Below are 18,779 nucleotides of genomic sequence, written 5' to 3' on the forward strand. Positions count from 1 at the left end.
CTGGTCTATTATCCCCCCGACTAATCACAACTATGGACTCATTCACCTTTTTCCCTTCTCCACTCTCTTCTTTCCTCATTCCTAAGGCACGGGCTCTTTGGGTTGGGCAGTTTCATAACCCATCTGCTGACAAATCTTTTGCTTTGACCTTTAATCTTCAGTCAGGAAATTATTAGCCGATACGGTTTCCTACCCTGAGCCTAAAGTAGATTGATCACTTTATCCTCTTCTCAGGGGGAAAATCTAAACAGAACAATTATTAGAATACCCCAGAAATTGTATTATTCTTTTGATTTTGAGAGTTTAGTAATTATAAATACTTATTATGCTCTGGGTACTAACATGCAAATTCTCTTAAGCGCGAAGACTTTTGCCCTTAATGTGATATTCATCAAAATCTTACAGACATGCTGTGGCCCAGAGTGGGAGCTCCAGTCATTATGCGCACATGCCTAACTGGATGGCCAGGTCACTGCCCTTACTGGGCTTACATACTACTGTTACCAGCCTTTTCTTTTCTTTATTCTTTTTTTAAGATTTTATTTATTTGACAGAGACAGAGACAGCGAGAGCAGGAACACAAGCAGGGGAGGTGGGAGAGGGAGAAGCAGGCTTCCCGCTGAGCAGGGAGCCCGATGCGGGACTCCATCCCAGGACTCCAGGATCATGACCTGAGCCGAAGGCAGCCGCTCAACGACTGAGCCACCCAGGTGCCCATGTTACCAACCTTTTCTATGCCTACACCTAGTCCATGTATACAACACCCACCTTCCATCCTTGATCTTTGTGGAAGAAACACAAATATTTTCAATGTAATGTTGTATTAGTTTCCAGAAATAAATAGGGTGCCCTGGGAGCCCAGAAAAGGGGCACTTACATTAGTCTGGTAATTCTGATAAAACCTCCTGGAGGAAAATACTTGAGCTGCATCCTGAAAATGGTACAAGAGCTCAGGAGTAGAAAAAGACAATGGCCGACACCAGAGTGCAAACCCCATCACTATAAGAGACAGGCAGGTCATGGATCTGAATGAGGGCTATGTAGGGCTACCTAATTTGCAGGGCCCAGGGGAAGTGCATAGGTACATGCCCATGAAGCTGGCCCTGGCAAAGTAGGGATATATCTAAATTCGCACACGTGTGCACGCACACACACACACAGCTTGGGAGATGGGAGCTGTGACAACCTGGAGAAGTCAGCTGCATGTGAAGGGACAGCACAGTCCAGCCTCAGTGGGAAGGCAGGCCCCATGCTGCCAGAACTTGTGCTTCTCCAAGAGAAACAAAAACTTAATGGTTAAACTTGAAGTATAGTTTAAAAATGTTTCCTTAGGGGGCACCTGGGTGGCTCAGTTGGTTGAGCATCAGGCTCTTGATTCGGCTCAGGTCATGAGCTGCTTGGGGCACCACGCTCAGCAGGGAGTCTGCTTCTCTCCCTCTCTCCTCTGCCCTTCCCCCTCCCCCGTGCTCTCAAATAAATCTTAAAATGTTAAGTTCAACTAAAAACAAATTAAAATACACTGTGCAAGCCACAACAGCAAGGCTGCAGGCCCTGGATTGCATCAGGACCGCCTGTTTGTCCCTCTGACCCAGAGCATTCTTCTAGCTATGGATTATTGACAAACATTGTTGAATGGAGAATATTGTCCAGGAGAATCCTTTTCAGACTTATTTTGAAGAATTGGTAGATTTGATAAAGTTTCAGTATAATATTTAGAATGATCTTGCATGTTCCCATTACAGAATTCTCAGCCATGTTCACAGTACTTGAAAAGATGCTTCCTGTCTACAACCTTAGCCCAAAGGATCTCAAACAGTGACGATGCTGCACAAAATCACCTATGAAACAAACAGAGGTGTGAGAGAACAACCCCAAGCCTACAGAATCAGAACTTCCAGGGATGTGGACCTGAAATTTGTGCTTAGAAAACATCCATGCACACAGCTGAAAATTACTGTATTAGATTTGGGGACATTTCCATTGTGTTTTGCTACTAGAATTAGGGATAAGGGTAAATATTTCTGTTAAGCTTCCAAGTAATATAGTGATATTATCTCCATTTTGTAGTTAATAAAACTTTCACATTACTTAAGACATACCAAAACTAAGGATTTTAAGACTAGAATACTACTTTCAGAAAGAGAATGAGTTTATTGGCAAATATTGACCCACAATTTTGTATATATTACATAATCATTAAATTTTGGTGAAATTTTGATTCATCATGATGAATGATGAAAATCATGTATTTGTGATCAAGCAGTCCATAAATAAAAATCATCTAAAACATTGATATCACCCTCCACTCAAAACCCAATTAATAGGTCTAAGTGTGGCTGATAAATCATCTATAGACTCCTGCCTAGCTATAAGTGATGCATACCTTTTGTCAATATAAAAGTTTCTAGGTATGCATAAACTACTGGAAAATAGATTTAAATATACTAGATCCAATGAAATGCTAGGAAGAATTTTCTTAATAACATAATAAATAGTTGGCTTGTTAATTTTTTAAAAGGCTCTAAGGAAGTAATTCTCCTAAAAATTCTTTAGAACATTCCCGGGGTCGATTATAATCAGGTAACAATGAGTGCATTTCAAACAAATGGCATTGTTCATGCATGATTGCCAAGTTATAGCAAATTTTGAAGAGCCTTCTCTTTCATGTTTTGCAACTTTGGTTGCCATAACAACGTAACATTGGTCCTTTACTCCTCAAGAGAAAAAACTGATTTTTCTTTTCATTGAAGAAACTTAGAGCATGATAGATGAAATGGTACATTTAGTAATACCAAATTGGGTGCAATGTAGAGAGATAGTTGGGGGGAAAACAGAGTCTCATTCATCATGTTAATCCCTATTCCCCTTTTTCAGGTACTTCAACATGTTTTGTCAATATTGCATCATATTTAGAAGTTGCAAGATTATTTTGCTTACTAGGAGCTCTATATTTTTAACATTATGATCTTAAATCCAAGTAACTGTCATGTTAAATTATACTTAGGAAAGATGTGAATGTGGAAATTGAACTAGAAAAGCGAATTAAGGACTAAAGGAATATTGAAATAGATACTATGATCCATACCCAGGTCCCTTTTTGGGAAGTTCTCTCTCAGTCCCTCTTGAAAAGGTGAAACCTAGCAACCACCATCTGTATTCAAATTCTCATTAATATAATCAGTTTCCTTGATGCCTGTACTACAAAGAGAACTTGTCACGTGTGTTTTTATGGGATGATGACTACTGCTGAATGGTGAACTAGAGTAGGTACAGTGACCTCTCTGGGTATTCCCATCCCAGACCGGTATACCATTGAGAGCTCCCTGGAAGCTAGCAAGGCTCTCAAATCACCACCCAGTGACTCAAAGAAAACAACACTACCACCACCACACACACAGTTATTTTTGACTCTTCCATTTTCCCACTTCTGACATGTAATCCATCAACAAGTCTTGCAAAATGTATCTCAAATTGCTGTATTTCCTCTGTTCATGCCACCAGCATCCTTGTCCAAGCCACACCATCTCCCTAACTTCTGATCTGACCTTCCTGCATTCATGCTGGTTCCTCTCCAATCTATTATCCACACAGCCAACAGAATCATTCTCTTAGATGAGATCATGTCATTCCTTGGCTTTAAGCTTTTCGATGATTTCACATTACTTTTAAAATAAAATACAAAACCTCCGAGGTTAACATCATTGAGAGAGAAGGCAAGGACACAGCCTATTCTTCCAGTACCCAGAGAGATATGCCAAGCCGAGGAGCAATGCTGAGTAGGTAGTTCCAGTCTGTCTTACGGTGGAGAAATCCTCTTCCCTCAGTTCTCTCCTTTTCAGTAAGTCAAGCATTAGAGCAAACTTACTCATGAAAGACATCAACCTGCCTGGATGCCAGAGAGTCTGGATTTGAGGGGTCAATTTTTACGGGAATTAAAATTGTCCATGGACTTCCACTGACAGCGTATGGAGACCCTGGGGCCCAGGTGGACAAAGACACTTGATTTCTCCTCAAACTGAGCTCAGAGGCAGACCCTCCTCCATTGGGAAAGGGCTGGGGGTGGGGATAGGGCTGGTCCCAACTATCTTGTCCAAATCTAGGCAATTCAGATTAAACATTCAGGCCATTTCCAGAGGGTCCAGCTCTCTGTATATCATCCAAATACTCTCTTTGTTTTATAATTTCATTTTCTTTAGAGCATGTACCTAAATCAATTGTATCTTGTTTATTTCAAAAACAATTAAAAAGCACATATGCTTATGCCTACTATGTGTCATTATTCTAGGTACTTGTTTACATATTATCATCAATATTTTTCACAAAAGTCAACTCCATGGGCAGGGAGCTTTTCTGTCTTGTTCAAAACTTTATCCTCAAAACAGGCACTACACAAACATTTGTTAAATGAACTAATGAATGACTTACTAATTGCTAACAGGTGTTTAAGCCTAAAACATTTTATTTCAACTTATCAGGTAACAGTAATTTTTAAAAAGGTTTGAGTTTTAACCTTAACCATATCCTTCCAGTGACATACTTTTGCCCTCTTGATTACAGAATATCCTTAGCATTTATCATCCAAACTGGCTTACCTGTGAGAGTGAGAGAGAGAGGCTATTAAAAGTATGCCAGGCACCTTAGAACTGAAGAGACATTTTTCCAAATAAGATATCCAAATAGCCAGCGGGTACATGAAAAGATGCTCAACATCACTGATTATCAAGGAAAAGGCACATCAAAACGGCAGTGCGATCATCTCACACCTGTTAAAATGGCTATCATCAAGAAAACAAGAGCTAACAAGTGTTGGCAGGGATGAGGAGAAAAGGGAACCCTCCTATACTGTTGGTGGGAATGCAAACTGGTACGGCCACTCTGGAGAACAGTATGGAGGTTCCTCAAAAAATTAAAAATAGAACTTCTGTATTATCCAGTAATCACCCTTCTGAGTATATATCTAAAGAAGATAAAAACAGAGTATTGAAAAATACATCTGCACTCCCATGTTCATTGCAGCATTATTCACAATTGCCAAGATATTGAAGCATTAAGTGTCTGTTAATGGATGAATGGATAGAGAAGAGGCAGTGAATACATATACAATGGAATATTCTTCAGCCACAAGAAAGATGAAAATCCTGCCATTTGTGACAACATGGATGGACCCTGAGGGCATTATGCTAAGTGAGATGAGTCAGAGAAAGACAAATACTGTGTATCACTTTTAGGTGGAATCTAAAAAAGTAGAGCTCATAGAAATAGCAAGTAGATTGGAGGTGACCAAGGGGTGGCAGGTGAGGGGATTGGGGAGATGTTTAGGGGGATAAACTTGCAACTAGTAAAGTTCAGAAGATTTAACACACAGCATAGTGATTATAGTCAACAATACTGTATTATCAACTTCAAAGCACTAAGAAACTAGATCTTAATTATTCTTACCACATAAAAGAAATAATTATGTGACGTGATAGAGGTGTTAGCTAACATTATGATGATCATATTGCGATATAGAAATGTATCAAATCAACACAGGTTACACCTTAAACTTACACAATGCTATGTATCAGTTATATCTTTAAAAAAAAGTGTATGCCAGGACAACAAGCATTAACTGAGATTGCCCTACGTAATCCAAACTGTATGGTCAGCCTACGAAATTATATTCTACAGTTACAAAATCTGTTTCAACTCTCTAAGTTAATTCTCAAATTAACACACAGTATTTCTAATAATCTGATTTGTCATATATGCTCTTAGATTCTTAGATTTTAGAAGCATAAGTCATAGTAGGATATTTGTTATCATGATAAAGATAAAAGCTAACACATGGTGCTTACTATGTACCAGGACATACCCAAATGTTTGACTTATTTAACTTATTTAATCCTCACAACAACCTTATAAGGTATGCATTGTTATTATCCTCATTATAGAGAGGAGAAGACAGAGGCACAGAAAAGTTAAATAATTAGCTCAAGGTCACAAACCTGATGAGTAATGGAGCCAGGATTCAGTTGCAACCAGTTTGCCTCATAGTTCATGATCTTGTCTGCTATGGTTCATGTGTCACGCACAGATGGCAACTTACTTTCAGTGTCTAGTTGCTCTTCACATGGTAATTGGTATAGGGTAGACTGTGCAATGGTTTGAGGAAGGCTTAAGAATTTGACATAGGCAAAGCAATAACAGGGAATTCCAGGCACACTGCAAAGTATGGTTTAACTGCCAAGAACATCCTCATTCTGGGTAAGTCTTGGTTAAAAAAGGAAGAAAGAAAAAAGATGATACTGTTTTTATGTTAGAAACCTATCATTTGTTAATTTTTCAACTAGTAGGCTGAAAATAGTAAATTTCAGGTCAATAAGAAGTGATGTAAATTAGAATAGTCTTGAATAAATTAATGGATAAGAATTTGCTGTCAGGCAAGTGAAATTAGTGTCTCAAAGACTTTTAAATATGATACCTCTGACTCAAATATCAAATATTATCCCTGATTACGATATTAAAACCTTAGATATAAGTTGCAACATGTGGGAAACCAAAAACGTCTCAAAGTCGCTATTTTATGAAGAAATACAAGTTTAACCATTTGTAATACAAGGAAAATTCTTTTATAGATTAAAAAATTATGGCCTTTTACACTGTGGTATCAATTATGTTATCTACTTGTATTTTAATCTTCAATAGTTTTTACTTTTTTGTTTCACAATTACTTTAAAAAATAACATTGATTTTCATTTCTGCACACGAGGAGCTTAGAAGTTGCCATTTCATTCTAACAACTAAAAAGCTGAAGAAGCTGAAAAGTCAACAGCTCTTCTCAGAGTCTTAAGAGAAGGGAGGACACAAGGCAAATGACTGCCCCCAAGACTGGAGAGTGACAGGTGAATTCAGGGAGTCACAACTTACCGGAGCAGAGACTCAAGAGCAGACACCTCCATAGGAATGAGTAGGGTAGGAAACCTGAAACATAACTGAGAAATTGTTGACGGCTCAGCGTGGGCAAGTCTAGGAGTTAAAAAACTCCAGGGGAGACACAGTCATAGCCGGGAACCCCCACAATATTATGAGATTTACCTCCAGAAGCTTGACTAGGTTCCCACAGTAAATACGGAGAAAAATTGTCTCCTGCTTCCAGCAAGGGGGAGGAGGAAAGCAACCATTTTGAAATACACCAGAACACAGTTGTTCTTCTTTATAAGGCCTGTCCTCAGGGGAAACTAGTAAACCAGGGCCTAACCTGCCCACATATTATCAGAGCTTATCTGACCTGGCGGAAGGGAAATACCTAATTCAAGCCAGCTGTAGCCTTTCATCAGGGAGGAGGGAAATACCCAACTCTAGACAACACTAGCCATCTGGTCCCACCCAAAGGGAGAGGAAAAACTGAGGAACACTTAGGAAGTTCAGTCCAGAGGCCTAGGCTCACTGAAAGTCTGAGACCTAATCACAGGACTAAGGAACACTTCCCCAAACCCCACACCTCACCATCATGTTACTAAAGGCCTATTTACAATTGTTCCTTGGGCACATCATGTTTGGCTATCGAGAATAATATTATAAGTCATGCCAAAAGGCAAAAAACACAATTTGAAAAGAAAGAGCAAGCATCAGAACCAGACATGGCAGAAATGTTGGAATTATCATAGTGGAAATTTAAAACAACTATATTTAATATGCCAAGGGCTGGAATGGGTAAATTAGATAGCATGCAAGAACCAATGGGGAATGTAAGCAGAAATATGGAATCTTGAGAAGAAACCAAAAAGAAATGTTTGAGATCAAAGTACTGGAACAGAAATGAAGAATGCCTTTAATGGGCTCCCTAGTAGATTGGATGGCAGTGCTGAGGAAAGAATCTCTGGGCTTGAGGACACATCAGTAGAACCCTGGAAAATCAAAAAGCAAAGAGAATAAAATCTTAAAAAAAAAAAAAAAGAACAGAATATCCAAGAACTGTGGAGCAATTACAAAAGGTGTAAAATATGCTTAGTAGGAATAACAGAAGGTGAAGAAAGAGAAAGGAACAGAAGAAATATTTGAAACAAAATGATGGCGAATTTCCCCAATTAATGTCAGACCCCAAATCACATAACCAGGAATTTCAGAGAACACCTAGCAGGAGAAATGCAAACAAAAACAAAAACAAAAAAACCAAACCAATCGAACTACACCAAAGCATACCATTTTCAAACTACAGGAAACTGAAGATACAGAAAAATTCCTGAAAGAAGCCAGGGGCAAGAAACACTTTATCTATAGAGGAACAAAGATAAGAGGTACATCCAGCTTCTCAGAGACCATGCAAGCAAGAAAACAGTGGAGTGAAATATTTTAAGTGCTGAGAGCAAAAGACCACCAACACAGAACGCTGCACCCTGCAAAATTATCCTTCAAAAGTGAAAGACGAAGACTCTCTCAAGCTCGGAAGAGACATTGATGAAAGTTAGATGTATTTACTAAGTGAAAGAAACCAATCTGAAAAGGCTACATAACTGTCTGATTCCAATTATGTGACATTCTGGAAAAGGCAAAATTATACAGACAGTAAAAAAGATCAGTGGTGGCCAGGGGTTAGGTAGGGGGAAGGAATCAATAGGCAGAACATGGAGGCTTTTTAGGACAGTGAAAATATTCTGCATAATATCCTACTGATGGATATGTGTCATTATACATTTGTCCAAACACAGAATGTATACCACCAAGAGTGAATTGTAATGTAAACTGTGGCTGTTGGGTGATGATGATGTGTCCAAGTAGGCTCATCAGTTGTAACAAATGCATCCCTCAGGGATGGTAATAGAAGCTGTGCATGTGTGTGGACAGAGGATATAAGGAAAATATCGTACCTTCCCCTCAATTTTGCTGTGAACCTGAAGTTGCTCTAAAAGATCCTAATAAAAATGACACATTTTAATTGTAAATTATTTATTAAAAATAGAAACTAAAAAAACCCCCACTCAACCCAAATCTAACCATCTGAAGTATTCATTAATAAAATTGAATATTACTCAATGTGGTACATATTTATATGTAGAGGAAAGGGTAGGTAGATGATCTTATAACAATACTATGCTATTTTTAAAATAAAAATATCGATTTCAATTTTGATGACATTTAACAGAATTTGAAAACTGAATTGATGGAATTCCTAAACTCTAGATAAAAATTTATCATCACCAGTGATATAATTTCCCGTATGATTGGAGATTGACCAAAAAACCAAAAAAACATTGCATATGAAATAAAATTTTAAACTATGTTTCAATTTCTTTCTCTATGGAGTGTTTTCTGCTGAATGATGAAAAGAAAAGCACTCAAACATGCTCCCATGGTTTCTTCTCCTAATCCAAATTGCTAAAGAACTAGGAGCTACCTATTTCAATAACACAGCCATTTATGACCTCTATATAGGAAAGCATTTTGGAGGAAGTGGCAAGTGAAAAGTCCTAAACATAAATTAAAGTAATTTTCAGGTTAGCTAAAGAGCTATTTTCCAGAGCATCAATTCCTCCCAAATTGTGTAAGCCAGACTGTTATATATACATCGTCCAAGTCAATAATACAAATTTTCTCTGATTTCTACATTTATACCCCTTTGTTTTATATTTAAATGGATTCAAAACTCACCATCAGTTCTTTTCTGTCAGTTTCATTGTTTCTCAGTTTTGAACTTTTTAAAAAATTCATCTCTTGGGACAGGATTTCATTAAGTAGCTTTTTTTGGTTCATTTCTTTTGCTTGCTTGACCTTGCTCTTGTTTTTCTCCACAAGGTTCATAACCTGCTGCCTTTCCTCCACAAATCTGAATCTCTGTTTCCTTTATAGCTGGATGATAACGGGGTTGAGTATACATTTTTCACTCATGCTTTCTTTCTCTCTCCCCTTTGTAATTATTGCTTTACTATCTTTGGGCACTGACAGATGCCTTTCTTCTTTTATCCCAGCATCTCCAATCAAGCATCTTCCGTTGGTTAGATTTTCTTTTTTTCTGTGTTGAAAATCTTTTATTTAGTTATTGAGGTATAGTTGACATACAATATTATATTGGTTTCAGATATACAACATAGTGATTGGACATTTGTATACACTGCAAAATGGTCATTATGCTAAGTCTAGTTACCGTCTGTTATCTTACAAAGTTAATACAATAGACTTATTTATTTTACATCTGGAAATTTGTATTTTTTTAAGTTTTTATTTTAATTCCAGTTAGTTAACATACAATGTAATATTAGCTTCAGGTATATAGTGATTCAACACTTCCATACAACACACGGCGCTCATCACAACAAATGCGCTCCTTAATCCCCATCACCTATTTAACTCATTCCCCCCCCCTTCTGGTAACTATCAGTTTTTGTTCTCTATAATTAAGGTTCTGTTTCGTGGTTTACCTCTCTCTGTCTTATTTTTTCCCTTTGCTTGTTTGCTTTGTTTCTTAAATCCCACATATGAGTAAAATCATATGGCATTTGTCTTTCTCTGACTTATTTCACTTAACATTATACTCTCTAGCTCCATCCATGTCATTGCAAATGGCAAGATTTCATTCTTTTTTATGGCTGAGTAATATTCCATTATATATATATATACACCACATCTTCTTTATCCATTCTTTTTTTTTTAAGATTTTATTTATTTCTTTATTTGACAGAAAGATACACAGCGAGAGAGGGAACACAAGCAGGGGGAGTGGGAGAGGGAGAAGCAGACTCCCTGCTGAGCGGGGAGCCGATGTGGGGCTCGATCCCAGGACCCTGAGATCATGACCTGAGCCGAAGGCAGACGCTTAACAACTGAGCCACCCAGGTGCCCTTTTTTATCCATTCTTCAGTCGATGGACGCTTGGGATGTTTTCATAGTTTGGCTATTGTAGATAATGCTGCTAGAAACATAGGGGTGCATGTGTTGCTTTGAGTTGGTATTTTTGTATCCTTTGGGTAAATACCTAGTAGTGTTATTGCTGGGTCATAAGGTAGTTCTATTTTTAACTTTTTGAGGAACCTCCATACTGTTTTCCAGAGTGGCTACCCCAGTTTGCATTCCCACCAACAGGGTAAGAAAGTTCCCCTTTCTCCACATCCTCGCCAAACAGTTGTTTAGTTGTTTGACTAAAGAGTTCTTTACCTCCAAAGTTTAAAACTTCATCAGGACTTTTCCTAGTGTAGATTGCTGTCGAAAATTTTCCTAGACTATAATGCATCCTTTGGAATTGCAATTCAATTCTTCATTATTTTGCTTGATTATATTTTGAAGTCTTTATTTGTTGCCCTTGTTGATGTCCCTACTTTAAGGACACTAATTTAGGGAAACTGGGGTAAGTCTGCCTATTTACTCTTAGTTCAAATTTCTCCAGATTGGGGTGGGATGTATACTATGAGGGAATAATCTTAGGAATCTTAAAGTTATCTTTTCTCCTCAATACTGATAAACCTATTCCACTGTTCTCTTTTCCAGCATAACCAGTCTATTTATTTGTCTCATTCTCAGTATATGAATTTACAAATGGTGTATGATCTTATTTATTATGTAAAATGGTACATGACCAATATTATCAGAAATACAAAAACATATGAACAGAGACAGAAATATACATTTCTATATCTTTTGATACTTCTTAATTTGCAGTAATGTATACCAACTTAAAAATAGGAGCAAATTTGGGGCTTTCCCAGAAAAAATTTTTTACCCATATCCCTAAAAGTCTAAGAATACTTTACAGTCCTTGCTTATGCTGTGCACTGTGATGCATACTACAAAATAGTAACTTCATGCCGCACAAAAAATGAACTTTAGAATCCCTTGACATCTTCAATGATTTTGGTGACTGTTGGGGGGTAGAAAGCAATAAACTTTTGTAAGCAGAAGTACTAATATACTCATGCACCTTACTTGGTTCTCATTTGAACGTCTCAAATTACTAAATCTGTGTTATTCAAAATTGCCTTAATTGATTTTCAGATTTCAAGTGTTATCACTGGGATATATTTTTATTTTACTTCTTTGTCTCTGCTTTATTGTTTTGTTCAAAGCTAGCCCATTGAGATATCCTGATACATGGCATTTTCTTCTTAGCCATATTTTATTGAAATGTCAACTAGTAGTAGAGTTTTCCTTTCCCTGGATTTTTGAAACTCAGAGTGATTTTGGCTTTTACACGATACTTTTAATCCCCTAAGTTGTTCACATCAGCTGTTTAGCCCCAATACCTAAAGCTTGGGAATCACAATGATTCTCTTCACGTTTTGCTTCTGCATTCCAAGAGTTATGAATATTAAGTTGTACTTGCCCCAAAGCAAAAGCGTATTCACCAAGATATTTGCTGAGATCAGGAGTCTCCGGGCCCCATTTAAAAACAACAACATTAATGAGAAAGCACCACAAAATGTATGACATTTGAAAAGTAAGAGAAACAAGAATTCAGAATTTTTTAATAAAGTTAAAATACATCCATTGGTTGAAAGTTACCCTGAGTAATGCAACAGAATGTCTCACGTGAGGCTAGCATTGAATTCTATTTTTTTGGAACAGTTCATGAGAGCAAAAGGAGTCTTGGATGTTCACACTATAATTACTACCCTTGGATTGCACTTATTCAGACTTCCACAAATTTTCAACCTCGAGGCAATAAAAATTTCAGAAACTGATTCTATATGGTAAGTGACATTTATATTTCATTTCAATCATACAATAACAGTATTTTCAGAGTAAACACCAACCTAACCATCAAAGTTGTTTATTCCTGTTGAAAGTCCTAGCCAATATAATCATAGCATTATACTAAAATATTATACAATTTTTTTTAGTAGAGAAAATTCCGTTTCAATTCCAGCTAGAGTTTCTTGATCATCTCCTCGTTTCCTCAGAGAACATAACAAGATAGCTCATCCAGTGGGCTGAAGGGCGACCGCATGGTAAGAGGGCCAGCTTTGACTTTTGCTTGGGCTTCTTGGAGCTATTGTGCATTTTTACCTTATTCAACTTCGAAATGAAAAACTGGACTGTTTTGTAATATTTTTGTCTAACCTTTGAAATCAAAAAGCAGACTGTTGATTTGGAAGATTCCCCAGACATAACTGCAGAGAATAAAAGATCTCTAAATTTAAATTCCAAAGCATGCACGCTGTGCTGGACAGAGCAAGAGCAGTTACAGTATACCGTGATCAAAACTCCCAAGGCAAGTCCACATCATCTGCTCTCAAGAACTCTCCACTCCGTAAGCCTCCCTAATATCGGAGCTAGAATCTTAGCCTATTCAACAGGAGGCTCTCCCTCGGCACTCAGGCACTCATGTTTTGTTTCGTTTTTTCACACCCTGCACGGAGAGACTTTTAGAGGTACTGTGTGCTTCTCAAACTATGCTAAAGTCTCAGATCAAATCTAAAGGAAGTTCAAAGGACATATAAATTAGGGAAAACAAAAACAGAATGCAAAATAAAAGGGGGGGGAGAAAAAGAAAACCCAAAACTCAGCATACTAGACCGACAATTTGTCTCCAGGTCAACGAGAGCAACAAAGGCAAAGACAAAGAAAGCTCCCATCTTACTGAACAGACATAAGCCACAGGGACTTTAAAGTAAGGCAATTAAAACACGCTAAATCCAATAATTGCATTCCACAGTTTTAAAAGTTTAGTAGTTACGCACTGCCTAGTGAATTGAATCCAACTCCTGGTTGGATTGACGTTTAAGGACCTCCAAGATTTGCCAACAATCTGCTTTTCCGGCCTCATGACACCAGAATGCTTTCTAAAGTGTTCAGAATTAAGTCCATATTCCCTAGAATGTGCCGTGCCATCTTCGCTTGCAGCTCAGCTGATTTTTCTAATGCACTGTCTTACGTAGCTGAGGCTATTTACATTCTGAATGAGAAGCTGAGAAGTGGAAAGAGCAGAAGCCTCAGGTTCCAGTCTTGGCCTGCCATGAGCGAGTTACATGCTGCCGGCCTGGCCGCTTGTAACTTTCTTGGTCCCAGTTCCCAGGGGAAAGATGAAGCCAGATTCAACTAGTGTTTTTGTTTTTTTCCCTCTTAGTTTGTGGCACTGGTCTGTATAACAGATAAATGTGGAGCTCTTCTGGTAGAAGAGGCCAAGGTGGCCTATAGGGAGCCCTGGGCTGCAAGGTTTAAAATCCAGACTGGATGCTATGAGTCCCCCAGTCCTTCCCTTCTGATTATACTTTCACAGTATTAATTAGCATTGTTTTTTCTTACTCTTCTTGAAATATTTGCATTCTCCCTGAAAGCACAATTGTTTCCTCCTATGTTCATGTTTTCCTACTACCTTGCTTTGGGCTGTATTTGTTTGCATAGAGTGCTCTCTCTCTCTTTTTCTTTTTTCCCCCTCTCTCTTTTTTTAAGATTTTATTTGAGATAGAGCGAGAGTGAGTGAGAGAGAGAGAGAGAGTACACGAGTTGGGGGAGAGGGGCAGAGGGAGAAGCAGGCTCCCACTGAGCCGAGAGCCTGATGCAGGGCTTGATCCCAGGACCCTGAGATCATGACCTGAGCCAAAGGCAGACGCGTAACAAACTGAGCCACCCAGGCACCCCATAAAGTGCTCTCTTATTTGCTGTTACAATTCTGTCTACCTCTCAATGGCCTGCTTATTACAGTCTCGTGGAAGACTTCGGTTTCCTCTATCAGAAGAAATCCCTTCCCCTAAACTTACAAAAGACTTTGTGCTTCTTCTATTTCACTGTTTTAATTTTCTGATCTGCTAGATTGTAAACTCCTTTATGGACAGAACCATATTTTATTAATCTACAGCAGGAAATACTAAATTGCTGCTCTATAGCCCTCAGATTGTTGGATCTACCAGAAACTGATGCTGCACATCCCAGAAGACTGAATGATGCAATTTATAGTCATCGGAATTGTTTTAATGTAGGTTAGGGTCTGGAATGAGTCACGCTCTCTATAGTAAACTAAGTCTCACCTTGGTGAGGTTGGCTTTAGGGTCGCCTCTGGACCAAATAGTAGAGCCTTTGAACAAATTAAAAAAAGGAAGCCCTGTTTGTGGACATAGCCCTGTTACAGGGCACCCACGGGAGGAGTCCAGTGCTGGCTGGAAAATTTACCTGCTCTTTCGGCTGGGTGTTTGCACGGAGCACTGCCTGTACACCCTGAACGACTTTGTGTGTTGACCCTGTATGTGTCTTGGGTAACTAGTGAGAAATTTCACTGGTAGAGAGAGGGAACTTAAATCGGTACTTGCTCTCCTGTGCAATCATCAATCTTTACCCCAAGAGAACCTCTAAAAACTTCCAGATAAAGCTTCAGTTCCTCCATTTGCAGACTACAATTAGGGTGGGGTGTCGTACTGTCTTCAACTGTAGGGAAGGGTAAGAAGTGGGGTACTGGATTGTGGGGTGCATCAGGTTGAAAGAGGAGACTGTGTAAGGGAATGGAGCCAAGTAGCCACGAGTGAAGGAGTAAGAGAGTTTGACAGTCTTTTCTAGAAGGCCCTAGTCTTTAGCCTGCAGGACCAAAAATGGCTCCCGTACCTGAACTGCTAAATTTTACTCTGCCCTACATAAACAGACTTGTATTCTTCTACTAGATCGGCATCTGATCGTGGAATCTTGGTCGAGCAGGATTCACTCGGGTAAGATAACATCCTATTAGAAACAGGTGAGTTAGACATGTCCTCACTCCTATGACTGCATGGCTCAGTCACCACTGGTTCTCTGCGGGGATTTCAAGACCCAAAGGCCAAGAGTAGCAGAGATGACTCCATTTGACAAAAAAGGCCAGGAATTACCTTGACCATTTTTTTGTTGAAGGTAAGTATAGACACCCCTCATATTGCCTGGTTCAGTAAACTTTTCTTCAATGACTTAATGAGCCTAGGCAAATTAGCTATCCTATGCATTCCTAGTGTTTATAAATTACAACATAATGGAACTCTGATTTCTTCCAGGATCGAGTAGACAACTTTAAACTTAAACTGAATCTTTTAGAATTAAAAGTTTTCTCAGGATATATTCCTGGTCTAGGTTACTAGCCCCACCCACTACGGTGCCGGGTCTCCCTCACCAGAAAATTTGTCATGGATATTTACCCTTCTTTTCTCTCCCACTTTAATCCTTGCTTTGAATTCTTCACACTCTCCTCATCAGCCAGCCCAGGAAATCTCAACCTGGGGTTTACAACCACCTATGTTAGAATTACCTGGTCATTGTTTAAAAAATGAAGCAATTGAACCCCCATGGCCCTGCTACCCAGGCACCCTGACTGAATGTGAGTCTCTGGGGATTAGGATTAGGAATCTGAGAGCCCCTGCTTGCTCTTCCACCCTCTCAGCCCCCATCTTCCTTTCCTCCCTAGCCTCCGTCCCTTTCACATCCTGGTTCCAATTTTCACAGCCTTAATTTTCTGTTTAGAATATCTACCCATCTCCTCTGTGTCATATTTTTTGGGACACTCCTACTCATCTTTGTAACTCGGTAAAAAGGTTGTTAAAAATGCTTCTAAGGCAGGGAAGTCAGAAAGTTGACCTCCCTCTGACTTCCTACCCATGGGTGTGTTACTTGGCAAGCATTTAATATACACCCACTGGATGAATAAATGGTGTGAGTCGGTTCCAATGCGTCAGAGTAGCTTATGGAAAACACTCTTAGAGGCAGCTTTTCTGGTTTTCCAACCTAATTTTTCTCAAAGTCATAAACAATCCATTAATCACACTAACCTGATAGAATTAAATGAAGGAATCATGTTCTAATGCCTTCTGTTCCCTTTCCTCTTAGCATGGACCCAGTGAGCAGTCTCTTCTATAATCCAAGGACCTTAGCTATTTGGTAAACTGCTTTCTTCCTTTAATAGGTATTACCTGCTGCTGGGTTTGCTAATTTCTTTAAATGTTATGGTTATATTAGTAACTTTCCTATTGCTCCAGATAAATCACCTACTTATATCACAAGCCAATTACTTTCAGTAAGAGCTTGGAATTGCCAAATATAAACAAACAATAATAAGAGCACAACAAAAAATGTCAGAACATCAAAAGCAAAAAAAATTGTTTGATAATAATATACATAGATAACTTACTTACTTTTGACAATAGAGGATCTTAAGCAAAACTATTTTGCACTTTTGCTATATTCTCTTTTCTAAATGACAAATATTCAACAACATTTTATGGCTATTACTCCATTGTGACCATGTTTGTGAACTTTCTGCTCAATCTTAGATTATCAAAATCTAAATTTGAAAGTTGAGCTGTAAACCATGACACCACTTCAACATTTCCTCTGACCTAATCCAGATAACATTCCCATGTCATGAAGCACTTTGGCAGTGTTTTGACTGTTGCCTTTTGTCAGTTGCATTTGCAGCCTAAAAGTGCTTTTGTTTGACCAATCCAATCTTTTCAACTTTCACTTGCTAACAATAGCTGATTGCTTTTGTCAAAAACTCATGTCACAATAACTACGCACCAAATTCTTAACCCGGTTGATAGTTGCCTATGAAGAGCTATTGGAACTGAAACAACACTGCCAGGGAATATAAGTATTTTGAAAATCAGCTTAAAATAGGTGACAACATCTCCTTGTTAGCTCTCCTTTCTTTTTCAGAAAGTAGTTTCCTGTTATATTTCTTGTGAGTGGATTAGCTGCAAGGTAATCTGTATTTCCACCAACACTTAACTACTGGTGGACAACTTCTGACTTCACAAATAAGGTTCTTTGTAAACTAAAGGAGCCGAATGATTGTTTATGCACCTTTGAAGAATATGGAAGGTAATCTCTATTCTTAGCAGCAATATTAATTTTTATTATTACAGAAGCTACATTTTAGTACCTGCTTCTCTGGACACCTTCCTGGAGGCATTATTCCTCTCAATTTACAGACAAGAAAATTCGGCAGAGAAAAAAAATTCTGATTTTCATGCAGTCAACAAATAGAGAAATTAAAGATTAAATACTGTGTTTTAACTACTGCTCTTCTCATGAACAGTTTCCATAGTTTTCTGTTTTCATTTTCTCCTAAACAGTTCTGGCACTGGAAGTTAAATAGTTCTCTGTTCTGTGACGCAGAAAAAATTTTTGTGTGAGGAGCAATGACCTATTCTCTGACCAAAAGAGTATTTTCAGAAAAAATGTTTTAGTTAATTTTGGATTTAGTGAGTTTGGCATCAGATATTGTCTCCTACTGCTAGATAGTCCCAATTATCTCGATAATCTCCAATTATTAGTTTGGAAAATGCAGCTTCTGTAACAATAGCCCTAGCATACTCAAAGAATTGGTTGAACAGAAGTAAACTCATCTCTAGCAGAGATACTTTAGCAGATATTTTGGGATGTGTTTCATGAGGGATATTTGTAGATCCATAAATTACACTTTGTAGATGTCTATCAACTCGGCTGCTTGGTAATCTTGGCCCCAAAGCTATACTTTTTCTGAAAAAAATTAAAGAGTTTCTGGAGAGTAGAAGGAGCAGTATTCTGGTTCCTGAGAAGTGAGAGAAACCAAGGAAGAACTCTGTTTATTGCATTAGTGCCTAAGTCAGGTAAGAGTGTTTCAAAGCTTTTTGAGATTCCGTACATTGGTGCTATTATAGTGGTAATTATATCACAGGGTAGAAATGTAACAAATCAACACATTGAACACCTTAAACTTATATGATGTCAATTATATCTCAATAGAAATGAAATTAGTTAATTTTAAAGTGTTTCAAAGCAAGGATTTATAGGTGTGGGGACAAGACAGAAATCTGTTTACTGAAGCCAGAGTCCAAAGTCACAATAGAATAACACCTGGCTGAGCTTCTGAGTTATAG

The 18,779-nt window shown here is 38.3% G+C and overlaps 1 protein-coding gene across 1 annotated transcript in view; it reads left to right on the forward strand.

The window, feature by feature from the left end:
- MDFIC (MyoD family inhibitor domain containing) overlaps positions 1–3,141 on the forward strand; it is a 126,340-nt gene extending 123,199 nt beyond the window's left edge. The window contains exon 5 of the mRNA XM_025873203.2: positions 1,743–3,141. Coding sequence (XP_025728988.1) covers positions 1,743–1,819 — 77 coding nt within the window. The 3' untranslated portion in view covers positions 1,820–3,141. The remainder of the gene's footprint in view (positions 1–1,742) is intronic.
- Positions 3,142–18,779: the final 15,638 nt, after the last annotated feature.

Source organism: Callorhinus ursinus, unplaced genomic scaffold (genome assembly GCF_003265705.2).
Source record: "Callorhinus ursinus isolate GAN/ISIS: 27379988/994484 unplaced genomic scaffold, GSC_fseal_2.0 scaffold12, whole genome shotgun sequence".
In the NCBI taxonomy this organism is placed as follows: domain Eukaryota; kingdom Metazoa; phylum Chordata; class Mammalia; order Carnivora; family Otariidae; genus Callorhinus; species Callorhinus ursinus.